The 14,342-nt window shown below is 44.8% G+C and overlaps 1 protein-coding gene across 14 annotated transcripts in view; it reads right to left on the bottom strand.

The window, feature by feature from the left end:
* Nucleotides 1–14,342, bottom strand: part of SHQ1 (SHQ1, H/ACA ribonucleoprotein assembly factor) — a 116,084-nt gene that overhangs the window by 40,113 nt on the left and 61,629 nt on the right. For all 14 annotated transcript variants that reach the window (XR_010589017.1, XM_065550779.1, XM_042849929.2 and 11 more), the window contains one exon: nt 8,353–8,473. Coding sequence is in view for 13 of the 14 variants with exons in the window: in XM_065550779.1 (XP_065406851.1) it covers nt 8,353–8,473 (121 nt within the window). In the remaining variant the exon portion in view is untranslated. The remainder of the gene's footprint in view (nt 1–8,352; nt 8,474–14,342) is intronic.

Below are 14,342 nucleotides of genomic sequence, written 5' to 3' on the forward strand. Positions count from 1 at the left end.
CATATGCACTGCTATTTATACTCGTGCTAGGGAAGTGTGCAGTGTAGGTACGCTACATGCCACCACAAGGAGTGCGCAGTGTAGATGTATCCCAAAGCCCAGTCTTACGCCCCAGAAGGAGTGTAATTAATTTGTCTATGCCACGTCTGCTTGGCACACAGATTGTGCATAGCCAAGGTTGTAGGCAACAGAGAAGTATCATGAAAGAGGACACAAGTGCAAGATGCCACGTGACCTACAAGGACCAGGCATAAGCAGACAACTGTCTGTGGACAAGATTCTTTTGAAATGGGTCATGAGGGAGATATGTTTTGGTGGTAACAAAGTCCAAGGCTGCGCCAATAAACTCCAGTCTGTGTGGGAGCTAAAACAGACTTTTCTGTGTTCACACTGATTCCTAAAGATGCCAGGAAGTTGATTAGGGAAGAAGCTGTTATCGCTACTTCTTGTTATGACTTCCCCCATCAATGGCCAATCATTCATGTACGGAAAAACTGAAGACCCCTTGCAAAGTGTGCTACTACCTCGGAGACTATCTTTGTAAATACCTCTGGTTCTGTGGTGAGGCTGAAAGGGAGCATTCTCTACTGGTAATGGTTCTTGCCCACTATGAACATGAGAATCTCCTGTGTAAGAGGTGTATGTCTATACGAAAGTAGGCACCCTTCAGATTAAGAGCTGTGAGTCAATCATTTCTGTTCATAGATGGAATTATTGATGGTAGCGTGACCATTCTGGACATCGTTTTGTGGATAAAGAACACTGAGCTGTCTGAGAGCCAAGATGGGTCTCCATCCTCCCTTCTCTTTGAGGACGAGAAAATATTGTGAATAGAATCTCTTCCCTTGGTGTTGAGGGATTCCAGCTCTATGACTCCCAAGAGGAGTCTACTTCTTGACTGGGCAACCTCTCTTGAAAAGTGATCTTGAAGAGGGAAGGCAGCTTTGGAAGGAGAAAGGAAGTGAATTCTATGAGACAGCTGGAGTGAATGATGTCAAGTACCCAATTTGACCACTGTTATTGTCTACCACATGTGGGAGAAGTGGGTTAGGCAGCCACCAAATTGAGTATTTGGGTTCTCAGATGAAGGATGCGACATCTGGATGGATTCACAGCTCTCAAAGATACCATCAAAAGAACTTTTTAGCAGGATGCGGTGGTTGGAAGGAAGGAGGAAGCAGAGTGTTATGCTTGGTTCTCTGTGTTCTCTCTCTTTTTTGTGGTGATTTTGTATCCTCTCTGATCATTAAAGAGTTGAGGTGGCAGCCTGGGTTTTTATGTTTGTGGCCTATGGAATTTCCTTTAGAAAACTGGGGTGTATATCCCCAGGGTATGAAGGGTAGCCCTTGAGTCCTTCAAAGTCGTCTGCTATGGCCTGACCATCCCTGGGGAATCCTGATAAGTGGAACCAGAACTCTCTATGCATTAGGAGGTGCTGTTGTCATCATGAACAGGTCTGACTACCAGAAGGAGGCTGCCAGACAACTCTCCAATACCAAATTCTACAGGCCGCTTCCCTCAGATCCCACTGAGGAATACACTAAGAAACTGCACCATCTACTCAGGACACTCCCTACACTAACACAGGAACAAATCAACATACCCTTAGAGCCCCGACCGGGGTTATTCTATCTCCTACCTAAGATCCACAAACCTGGAAATCCTGGACGCCCCATCAGCTCAGGCATTGGCACTCTCACTGAAGGACTGTCTGGATATGTGGACTCCCTACTCAGACCCTACGCCACCAGCACTCCCAGCTATCTCCGTGACACCACAGATTTCCTGAGAAAACTACAATGCATTGGTGACCTCCCAGAAAACACCATCCTAGCCACCATGGATGTAGAGGCTCTCTACACTAACATCCCACATACAGATGGAATACAAGCTGTCAGGAACAGTATCCCTGATGCTGACACAGCACAACTTATTGCTGAGCTCTGTGACTTTATCCTCACGCACAATTATTTCAAATTTGGTGACAATATATACCTCCAGACCAGTGGCACCGCTATGGGCACCCGCATGGCCCTACAATATGCCAACATTTTTATGGCTGACCTGGAACAATGCTTCCTCAGCTCTCGTCCACTCATGCCCCTTCTCTACCTACGCTATATTGATGACATCTTCATCATCTGGACCCATGGGAAGGAGACCCTGGAAGAATTCCACCATGCTTTCAACAGCTTCCACCCCACCATCAACCTCAGCCTGGACCAATCTACACGGGAGGTCCACTTCCTGGACACCACCGTACAAATAAGCGATGGCCACATTAACAGAGCCAGACGTGTACCCAGAAGCCTCCTGCTACAAGACAGGCCCAGAAGAGAAAACAACAGAACTCCACTGGCCATCACCTACAGTCCTCAGCTTAAACCCCTCCAACGCATCATCAGTGATCTACAACCCATCCTGGACAATGATCCCTCACTTTCACAGACCTTGGGAGGCAGGCCAGTCCTCGCCCACAGACAACCTGCCAACCTTAAGCATATTCTCACCAGCAACCACGCATCGCATCTTAACAACTCTAACTCAGGAACTAACCCATGCAACAAACCTCGATGCCAACTCTGCCCACATATCTACACCAGCAACACCATCACTGGACCTAACCAGATCAGCTACAACATCACCGGCTCATTCACCTGCACTTCCACCAATGTTATATATGCCATCATATGCCAGCAATGCCCCTCTGCTATGTACATTGGCCAAACTGGACAGTCACTACGCAAGAGGATAAATGGACACAAGTCAGATATCAGGAATGGCAATATACAAAAACCTGTAGGAGAACACTTCAACCTCCCTGGCCACACAATAGCAGCTGTAAAGGTAGCCATCTTACAGCAAAAAAACTTCAGGACCAGACTCCAAAGAGAAACTGCTGAGCTCCAGTTCATTTGTAAATTTGACACCATCAGATCAGGATTAAACAAAGACTGTGAATGGCTATCCAACTACAGAAACAGTTTCTCCTCCCTTGGTGTTCACACCTCAACTGCTAGCAGAGCACCTCACCCTCCCTGATTGAACTAACCTCGTTATCTCCACACTGATATATACCTGCCTCTGGAGATTTCCATTACTTGCATCTGAAGAAGTGAGGTTCTTACCCACGAAAGCTTATGCTCCCAGTACTTTTGTTAGTCTCAAAGGTGCCACAGGACCCTCTGTTGCTTTTTACAGATTCAGACTAACACGGCTACCCCTCTGATACTCTCTATGCATGATGATTATCGTAGCCACTGAACAGGAGGCTCTGTCAGCTGCATCAGCCATAGTCTGGAGGGAGGATTTGGCAATCAGCTTCACATTCCCCAATAATAGTTTGAACTGTTCACTATTCTTTTGTGGAATTTGTTTGCAAATTCAGTTAATTTTGAGTAATTAATAGGCATATTTAGAAAGCAACACTTGATAATTTGATGTTCTGAATTGTTGGATGATTGAGGTGAAGATTTTTCTCCCAAGGAGATCTAGTCATTTAGCCTCCTTGTTAGAAAGAAACCGTTACTGATATTGTCTACTTCGCTCTGTAACAGCATGCAAACCTGAAGAGTTTAGAACAGGGCATGTAAATAAATATTCTGCTCCCTTGGCTGGTATGGAATATTTCTTTTCTGCCCCTTAGGCATGGGGGCACATGCTGCTGATGTGTGCCAGACAGCTCTGGCAGGCTCCAGAATAGCATCACTAATGAGGTGTGGTATTTTATTAGGCACAGCACTCTTTAGAATATCCAGGAGCTCTGAGGTGTCTCTTAGACCTCCCCTGAGGGGGAAATGGAATGCATCTGCCACCCTCCTTGGTAGATCTTGAAACTGCTTGTTGTCATCAGGTGGAGAAGGTGTGGCTGGAGCCACCTCCTTGTCATGAGAAAATGAAAACGTTCTTGGTGGGATCGCCGGTACCATTGGTTCTGGTTCTTTTTCCTTCTTTCCTCCTGCATAGCCTCTTGAGGAAGTTTGGGTTCCTCTCTGGGAGGGGAATGACACAATGATACTTGAGGGGATTGTACAGATTCTTCATGGTTTCTATTGGGCCCCAAAGTCACCAATAAGGCCAGTGTGAGGGGTCAAATACTGGTTGGGGAAGTCCTCATGGCAGTCTCACATGGACTCAGCCTTGTAGAATTGCAAAGGCACCCAAGAAATTCTGGACCCTCTGGTTGGGCTTAGATCTTGTCCCTGAGGAGGTGAGCCCAGTTCAATAAAATCCAACTCCCCTGAAAAGAAGAATGTAGGCTCCACTGCTAGGGGAGGTGCCATCAGAACTATGTATGATGAACTCCAGGAGAACAGCAGCTTCAGGCTTGGTGCCATCCCGGGACAGGTGTGTACCCACAGTGGAATACACAGGATCAGCAAAGAACCACCTCTAATATAAGCAAAATAATCAGATGATATTCACCAAATCAGACGGTTATCAACTACCTATATATCACCATTTTGTTCAACAGCTCATTTGCTTTCAACTATGACCACATCACTGTGTTTAAAATCATACACAAGCATTTCTCTTCCACCACCCAACCTGCAGCCTCACGGAGCCACTGCCCATACCCCCCTCCTGTATCCCAAGCCCCTGCCCCAGCCCTGAGCCCCATCCCAGAGCCAGCACCCCATATCCCCTACTGCATCCCAACACTCTGACTCAGCCTGAAGCCCCCTCCTGCACCCAAACTCCCTCCCAGAGCACACAAGCCCTCCTGAACCCCAACCCCCTGCCCCAGGCTCAGCCCAGAGCCCCCTCCCACACTGCAGACCCCTCGTCCCCATCCCAGAGCCAGCACTCCCCTCCCTCCCAAACCCCAACTCTCTGCCCCTGCCTGGTGGGGAGAGCAAGTAACGGAGAGAGGGGGGAATGGAGTGAGCAAGGTGGGGCTTTGGGGAAGGGGTGAGGCCTCGGTGAAGAGCTGGGTAGATCCTGGATTGCCCTTAAATTCAAAAAGTGATCTTGGGCGTAAAAAGGTTGGAGACAACTGGTATACACTGTTCCCATGGGCACAGCAAATCTGGTATATCTATGACTTTTGGTGGAGAAGAGGCTGGCCACTAGAGTGGAATGCTTCAAAGGGGCTCAGGGACTGTGGTGCACCTATTGTTAATCTTCAAGGCAAAATAAGGGCTGGCATAGCCCAGAGAAGACTGTTTGGGTGGCAAACAGGCTGATGGTGTCAGGGATCTGACATTCAGTTAAACACAAACAAGTCTCCCGCTCGCTGGAGGCAGGGGTTTTTTTTCCCCAGAAATCACTGATGCAAACATAAGCAGAGTGCCTGGTAGGCAGAGATGTGAAGCATATTTATCTCCAGCTCTGAATCAGAAAAGCTGCATTGTGGACATAATTCAAACTGTGTTCTGACTGGGTCAGATGAGTCTGTCAATAACTGGTTACAAATACACAACTGTACTGTGGACAAGGCCTTAAACTGGAAGCCTTGTGTAATCAGAACTCCAAGGCACTCTTCTAATCTAGGATTCGAAAGTGCACTAATATATAAAATTGTCCTAAACCAGGGGCTCCCAAACTGTTGTCTGCTGGTGCAGCCCCAGGGAGAACTAATGGAGGTGTCTCTGCTTTCACAAGTATCCAAGTTTTTCATTGCAAAAAGGAACCAGAAGAGTTCTGTAAAAGCAGATGGAAACAAAAGGGGCTCAGCCTCTATTACGGGTTGCTTACAAATCTGAGGCAAGAAAACAGGACCTGCTTTCATAGACTTTGAACCATCAGTGGGGCTGATGCTGCCAGCCACAAGAGCAGAGGAACACCCAGGGAAGAAGGGAACAAAGCATTTTAGTCGCGTGTTCAGAGGAGCAAAGAACAGGTATGACCAAACAATAAAATGAAGACCAAAAGTAGAGTTTCATCAACCGATTTCAAAAAGAATGAAATACTTCATTAAAGATAGCTATAAATACCTAAATATTCCCACCCTCCCTCCCCACCCCCATATACCCTTTTAAGGTAAGCAATTGCAGCAGCTGCCACAGGGATGCTATGTGACCATGCATGAGAGTACAGGGGGCTCATGTGATCATTCTATTAAGATGTGCCCCCCCCCCCCCCCGTTGTTAGCAGACCAGCCATTGCCTATTTTTGATTCCCCTATATATTATTTGAAATCATATGTGAACCTAACAATTTCCTACAACATTTATTAGTGGAAAACATTAAGGCTCTGATTCAAGAAAAGATCTCTGTTCAGGCCAGCACTTAAGCACGTGCTTAATTTCAAGCTTATGGTTCAGTGTTATCCTGAATAGAAAAGGACATAAGCACATGATTAAATGCTTTCCTGATTCGGGGCCTAAAAATAGGAGATTGATTCTGCAGTTTCTCTGTCTCTGTCTCTTGCTCTCCTAATGACAGGCAACTATTGTGCCATATCATTATGACCGTAAGATAGCTTAATTGCCTCTTTCCCGAGGATGTCAGTTCTGCTTAACTGGTACCTAATGTATGTGTCTTGCAGTAAATGTATTAATCCATCAGTCCCTTATATCAACCCTACATTTTCCTCCACTGCATTTGAAGAAAGGCTAAGTTCCAATGACTGGCTTGCTAGATGTTATATTCACTGACGTGGACAGCAGCAATACTTCTCTCCTAGGACTCATTTCTTCGTGAGAGATGCATGAAAAGACCTCTGTCTTCATTTACTGTACTTTCTCCACTAAAGCTTCAGTCTGCTTATGAATTCTCCAGTGGCTCTCTTTAGGCTACTGGCCTAAACTGGCCTAATCAAAGAAGTGAAAACTGACTGAATTAGCAGTATTTTGCTATACTGGGATTAAACAGTCTTTTATACTGTAATAGATTTTTTTTCCCCACTCTTCATAGTGGGAGCAAAATTAATCATTTAAAAAAATATACTGAAGAGCAAATGAACAAACAATCAAGTAATACACAGCATTTAGTAACAGGCAGTGGTAAATTGCAGGACTATTATTCATTGAGACATTCTGGTGATGTCAAACTACATGTTTTAATACAAAACACACACCCTCAGAACTCAGATGTGCCATTACTTAGGCCTGGTCCACACTAACCCCCCCACTTCGGACTAAGGTACGCAAATTCAGCTACGTTAATAACGTAGCTGAATTCGAAGTACCTTAGTCCGAACTTACCGCGGGTCCACACGCGGCAGGGAGGCTCCCCCGTCGATGCCGCGTACTCCTCTCGCCGAGCTGGAGTACCGGCGTCGACGGCGAGCGCTTCCGGGATCGATCCCAGAACGTCGATTGCCTGCCGCCGGACCCGGAGGTAAGTGTAGACAAGGCCTTAATATTAGCCTATTTAAGTTGGATCCATATTTTATACAAAATAAAAAATTCTCTTTCGTATTTCCCTTCCTGCCCCAATACTTGCTCTGAAATTTTTTTGGTCATGTCATCCAATATAATCTGCTTTTTGTGACTGGTGGATTTAAAGGATTCACAATTTCTTGTGACTCTCTCGGTGTTAAATTACGGACTAAGATTTAGAGGCTGCTTACAGACCATCAAGCCATATCAGGATGATACTATATTATACTGTATATCAATTACCATGCCCTCAGCAGCAAGATATTCCCAGAGCAGTTTTAACACATCCACATGCAGTACATTTTACAACCATGACTGTACCAGGGCATTCTGGAGCTACTGAGGTTCCTGTACCCTACATTGCTGCTTGGAGTAAGAAGCAAAACACGGCATTGACAGGTGGAGAACCAGCTGAACCATCCATCGCAGCTTCCTATCTACCCCAGGAAGAAACTGGTGTAGACTGCACTTATTCAGCTGGATCTGTGCTACAATCCTCATTCTAGGTGCTGAAACCAATTAGTACAACCAGTAAATGTAAAATGCCTAAGTCAGCTGTTCTGTGCAGATGAAATATTTTGTGTGTGTCGTTAGCTCAAGACATCCAAATTCAGGATTTGTGAGTTGCCACAAACTTTTCAAATATTACATGAATGTTTTTTAATCATTTTAATGCCTTGAAAAAGTTTCTTGATTTCTGTGCCGTTACATGAACACTCCTATAAAGTTTCACCTCCTTTATGTTTTAGCAGTCTGCAAACAAATGGAATTTATATTTTTATTTAAAAGCAAACCTTCCATTCTTCTACTACTACCAACATTACTAAAAAAATAAAATGCCTTCTTTTGTCTTGCATGAATAGCATGTTAGGTAAGTTTAATAAGTGAAAGATTGAACAGATTTCCATTTATGATTTTAAGGAAGGATTTTTTTTTCCATTTTGAGAAGTTTACAAATTATCAACACTTGTTCCTGGATACAATATGCTAAAAACTCTCTCAGAATAGCAACTGATTTAAAACTTACTTGGTTTTTTGAATCCAAATACAGTAGTCCGTAATGTAGAGATCATTAAGGATGTAGGCAGGGTCATTTTCTCGAAAAATCTTGTGAATGTCCAACAGACATTTCAAAACAGCACTTTTACCTGGAAAAAACATTTATGCTTTTTGAAAAATAAATAAATGAAAACTAAAACATTACAATTTTACACTTGACACCTTAATAAACATTTCACTGCAACACTTTATATATATGGCAGGTTTGGCGCAATCTTACTACCTTATTATGTTGAGTTAGTGCCTCGATCATTTGATTGGAATTCTCCCATTCCCTCTCATTTAAAAAACAAAATAAAGGGAGGAGAGATTTAGGTCCCAATTGCACAAGTTATCTTCCATTGGACTCCTTTGCATACACTGAGCCTTGCTGAAGTCAATGAAAGCGTGCCCATTTAGAGTTCGTTGCAGGATCGGAGTCTTAGAATTCATTAGACTGTTTCCTGCTGCTGTTAGTGACAGACTGGTTGGCAGCTCAAATGTCTGGGATAAAAAATAAATCAAACATTCCTAATAACTAAAAAAAAAATCCCATTTTTAAAAACATTGGATAAATCTCTGAAAGATGACTATTTGGCAGCAGAAATACATTTTCTTATTTCACAACCAGAAGAGACCTGTTCTGCTTCATTTTTCTTTCATATGTCACCATTTCTGCAAAGCAGATGTTTAGCTACAAACATTTCCTAATTACTTAGCACTTCCTTGCACCCTTTTTTCAAAAGCCTCAAAACCACTAAGGCTTAAGTGCTAGTGAGAATATTTTTAAAATAGGGTTTTTTTAGACAGTGAAAACAAGTATGGCTAATAAAAAATATCAAGTGTGCAGAGGGAGTCTACCAGCCCCCTCTGCTGGGGTGAGCTCCTCCTACATTATTTAATCTTAACTTGGCAAGGTTACACTTTAAATAAAAAATTAAGATCTGAGTTGCTCTCTTGTAGAACTCCCCCTGCTGTCCAACCAAAGATTTTATCAGAGAAGTACCTCTGCACAGAAGAGCGCTAGTCTGAGTGTGTCTACCCGGAGGGGAGGGGAACGAGGAAGGAGAAGTTGTACAGTGGAGGGTGGGGAGAAGCTGGAGAAATGCTGCACTGGAAGGGAACTAGTCAAACAGAAAACTAGAGAGAGTATCAGATAAAAATTAAGACGCACAAGCATGGGGCTGAACTATAACTTCTAAACTTTATCATCCTTAACATCTGTGAAGACAGACTATTCCGACTTGCAAAGAAGATCCGTTTTCTTTAAAAAATGACAATGTAAGTGAAAACCTTGTTTAGCTGTCAAACTGCCAACCAGAACAGTTTGCAGTTAGCAACAACAATAAAAGAGTATAAAACAGGTTTTAAAAGTTCTCATGACACATAAAAGATGGGGGCAAACTGGGTTTGAGAGTCTCTCTCTCTAATGCCCTCCTATCCCTTGATTCTACTTCACTGATATTCATGGGGGTTTGGTTGCTTTTCTGACTGGTTCCCTGCTGCAGCAAACAGCACATCAACTTAATGATTCCATAGCATTTGTCCAGTGTCCTGGTACACTAGATAGAAAGGAGAATTTTCATTTCATACCCAATTTATACATTGCTGCAATGATTTCACAAAGTCAGGAGCCATCCAGTACACTAAGGGACGAGGAAGGGGAAGTACACTTTGTTACAGTTCTATTCTGTTTAGTTACGACGCAAATGGATGTTGTCACGGATTTCATTTTCATCACACGGTCCTTCAAGTCGCATATTGTTTACACTGGCAAAAAGAAAAAGAAGGAATACATTGTGTGACTGCACACGAGTAAGAGATCAGCAGTTCTCAGGGCTGGCAGTGGCCTGGGCAAGACATTGAGGCATCTGCAATCTACTGTATTTTCTCCTTGTCTGGGATGTATAGATGCCCAAAGATTGTAGTGTTGCCTGGGAGCGTAAGAATATGAAGAATCACTATATAACGTGCCCTCCCCCAAAGAGAAGGTCTTTGATTGTATTCTATACCTGACAGGGGAAGTCAGAGGTAGCCAAGAAACTTGGGGCATGATTACTGCCCTATCCATGGAACGTGCAGCTGTATCAGCAGCACTGAGAGAAGCCCGAAGAGACATCTTGGCAATTGTCTGCCCTTCTCTTATGGAGGCATGAAATTGTTCCCTCTGATCCTGAGGCAGGTGTTCAATGAAAGATGAAAATTTTGAATAGTTTGTAAAATCGTTTCAGGTCTTTCCAGGATTCAAAGATCATCCCTGAATAGCAGCTTGGATGGTACCGGGGACTCAAGCTTCACGAGCCCTTATGTTGAGCGGTACTGGAGAGGGTACTGAAGGGCAAGTGGTGTGCCCTTCTCATCTGGTTATAGAAGATGGCACTGAATGATTTTGGTGTGGCTCTAGAGACCTTGTGGCTTTGATGCTAGTGCTGTTCTAAGTTGTTTACCTGATGGCTTTTCAGTATGCAGCATGGTTTTCTTAGCCAATGCTCTAGTCTCAGTACGAGATGATCGGAGCCTCAGTGGAACCAGGATGCAAGGTCTCCTGAGATCCAGACCGAGGGGGTAACTTTCCCCTTCTCTTAGCCTGTTCTGGAGAATGTGGCCTTTTCTTCTAAATTAAATTGGAGATATCCTTGAAAGGTCATCGAGCCCAGCCCCGACTTCACTAGCAGGACCAAGTACCAATTTTGCCCTAGATCCCTAAGTGGCCCCCTCAAGGATTGAACTCACAACCCTGGGTTTAGCAGGCCAATGCTCAAACCACTGAGCTATCCCACCCTCTGAGGGTCTGGATGGTTCTGAAGGGCCCTCAGGGTCTTTGCTTACCATTGCAACTGACATGGTCACCAGGGGTCTGTGAGCAACCAGGTCCAAGGTACAGGGAGTGAATTGTACCCCATGGGTCTCAGAGCACTCACTCAACCAACAGGCGTTTAAGTCTGTCCTCCCTCAATTTCTTAGAGCTGCTTTTAAACCCTGAACAGATCTAAGGCCTTGTCTACATTGGCAAGTTTCGGCACAGTAAAGCAGCTTTTGCGCTCAAACTGCAGATGTGTACACACTGCCAAGCCACTCTGTTTGCAGAAACTCCTCAGTTGCAGCACTGCAAAAGAACCGCCTCGATGAGAGTCGTAAGGGTATTTCCACAGAGGCTCCAGTGCTCTATTCCCAGGGTAGGCACTTGATTGCGTTCGGCGCTGTAATTGGCCTCCGGAGCTGTCCCATAATGCCTCAAGTGACCACTCTGCTCATTGTTTTGAACTCGGCTGCCCTGGAGACATGCATCCCTCCCCCTTCAAAGCACGGTTTCTGACAGCCATTGCGTGCTGTGCTGATCTGCTCCAGGACACAAAGCAAACCATTAAGGTGGAATGCTCCTGCTGTTGAACATAGAGGCAGGGATGTGTGTGTGCGTGTGCGCGCATTGCAAACCCTTCCCAAAGCACCCTGCAGCCAGTTGCACAGTGGGATAGCTATCACACTGCACTGCTGTCTTTGCCATTGCAAGAGCTGCTCATGTGGATGTGCTCCAACATCACAAGAAGCACAGTATGGACATGCAACAGCGGTTTAATTCCAGCGTTTTAATAAAAGTGATACAACTTGTGGCGCAGAAACTTGCCAGTGTAGACATACCCTTACATTTGAAAGGGATGCGAGTCGTCCCAGGAAGCCAAGGCGGCTTAACTATCTGACACAGAAAGGCCCAAAACAAAACAAAAAAACCCCAAAACACAAGGGCTCAGACTGGGCAAATGATGAAGGGAAGAGAGAAATCCCATCCCAAAAAAGTACAAACTTACTTACCCCCCGCCCATAAAATAAAGAAAATAAAAGTTTAAGGGGAAGAGGTAGCAAGCTGTGTAGCTAGCTAACTGACACCACAATGCTCTGTTTCCAGCCACAGATGGTTGAAAAGGAACTAGAGTGTGGCAGCAAGTCCCACCCTCCCTATATATTCTTGTACCAGAACATGAGAATTTTCATGGCGCAAAGGCAGACCCCACAGACACTGCTGGCAAAAATTGCAGATCAAGTGTGCACAGGCAGACGCACATCATGATGTGGAGAACCCATAGGAACAGTACTCAAAGAAGAAACTCAATTAAAATATATAACCTTAAATTAACCTATTAATATTTCTCCCCTCTGGTGGGTGTTTGTCTTTTCTCCTCCCTTGAATATTTTGCTTTTAGTTACAGTCCAGACTTCAACAGAGTTTCCTCCAGTGTGAAAGAAAAAATTTGCTTTGTATGTTCATTTCTTGCCCGTCACCTCCAATCTAATTTATTTCTAACAGCTTTCTTGTTCCACAATCCCACTTTTCTTTTGCATTTTTGGGGAGAGAAAAAGGGGACTTGTTGGAGCCTGTTCTCCTATCCATACCTAAAGTGCATTCATTACAGCAACCCGCCAGGTAAATTTAACTCCCTCCAGAGCCTGTTAATTAAGGTCTTTCAGTCAATTCTTTCCTCAGAGAATGAGTGCCCTGAGTAGGTTCCTGAACTCTGATCTGTGCTCTCTATCACAGACTGCAAAGTAGTGTCGGCAGGCCCACGGCTGTGCAGAGCGTTGCCTCATGCTCTGACAAGGGCATATAGGGAGGTGCAAGCCCACCGCCACTCAATTCCTTATTGACCTTGAAGCCTAACTCTGCAGTAGAGCAAAAGGTGGGTGGGAGGTGGAGCATCCACAGGTAAAAAAATCTCACAGAACTCAAGTTACTATGAGGTAAGTAATCTCTCCTTTTTCAAGTATATGTCCCATGGGTGCGCCACCATAGAAGATTCCCAAGCAGTAACCCATCAAGAAGTGCTGAGGAGGTAAGTCCAGAATAGTTCAAAACCCTGCATCACCAAAGGTGGTGGTATTGCTAGAAGCAGGTAAAATGGCGTAATGTTTGTCAAAGGTATAGATGGAAGACCAAATAGCAGTCCTGCCAATTTCTCCTATGGGAATGTCTTTCAGTAGCCCTGTCGATGTGGGCTGAGTTTTAGAATACACGGTTGCTCTGTGAGGTGGGATGCATGTTGGCATTTTCATAGCAAGTAATGATGCAACCCGAAACCCACTTAGTTTGTATGGAAATCGGCTGGCCCTTCATCCTATCTGCAACTGATACAAATAGTCTAGGAGAGGCCTGAATGATTTAGTCCTATCTACATAGAAAGCAAGGGCCCTCCTATCACAGTGAACAAAGGTTTGATTCTTCTGTAGAGGCATGAGGTTTTGAGTAGAAAACTGATAGTGAATCTCCTGGTTAATGTTATGTTCCGAGGAAACCTTTGGGAAGAAGCAAGGATGGAGAGGTCTTTGTAGAAGGTGATACATGGTGGGCTCACAATGAGCATTCCCAGCTCCCCTGTCCACCTCACTGAGGTGATGGCAATCTTTCCCTGGGGACTGACATTCAGGATATCCATCAAGAAATGCTTAGACTTTCGCACTTCCTCCAGCAGGATCTAAAGCGAGTCTGCTTGCCTTTTCCTGCGGTCCTGGAAGGTCTTAAAATCATCAGCGTGGGAGGGCAGTGGTGACATTACCACCTTATCCAGAGATGGAGGTGAAATCTCCTCCACCTGAGATTCTTGTTCCTCCTGTATATCATCCAAAACAGAGAAGTGTGTGGTACCAACGTGTGACGTAGCACAGGACAGTCTAGAAATGCCGGTAGGTGACATGGTACCAGTGGGTGCTGGTGTTTTCACTTAGGTCCCCGATAGAGTTGGCTGCTGTAGGGCCCCATAAGTTCCAATAACTCCACTGGGGAGGGGGATAAGGGAAGGGAGCTCAGAGATAGTCAATCTTTGGGCCTACAATGTACATTCCCTAGGATGTTCTTCATGAAAGGGATCATGGGAGTAGGGAATTCACAAGTTAAGGCAAATACAGCAGAACTCTCTGTCCTGAGCTGCAGGCAATTGAGAAGGAACTGAGTGGTGGTCGGCTCACGCCTCCCTATGTGCCCTCATTCAG

The sequence above is a fragment of the Chrysemys picta genome, chromosome 7, assembly GCF_011386835.1.
Source record: "Chrysemys picta bellii isolate R12L10 chromosome 7, ASM1138683v2, whole genome shotgun sequence".
In the NCBI taxonomy this organism is placed as follows: Eukaryota; Metazoa; Chordata; order Testudines; family Emydidae; genus Chrysemys; species Chrysemys picta.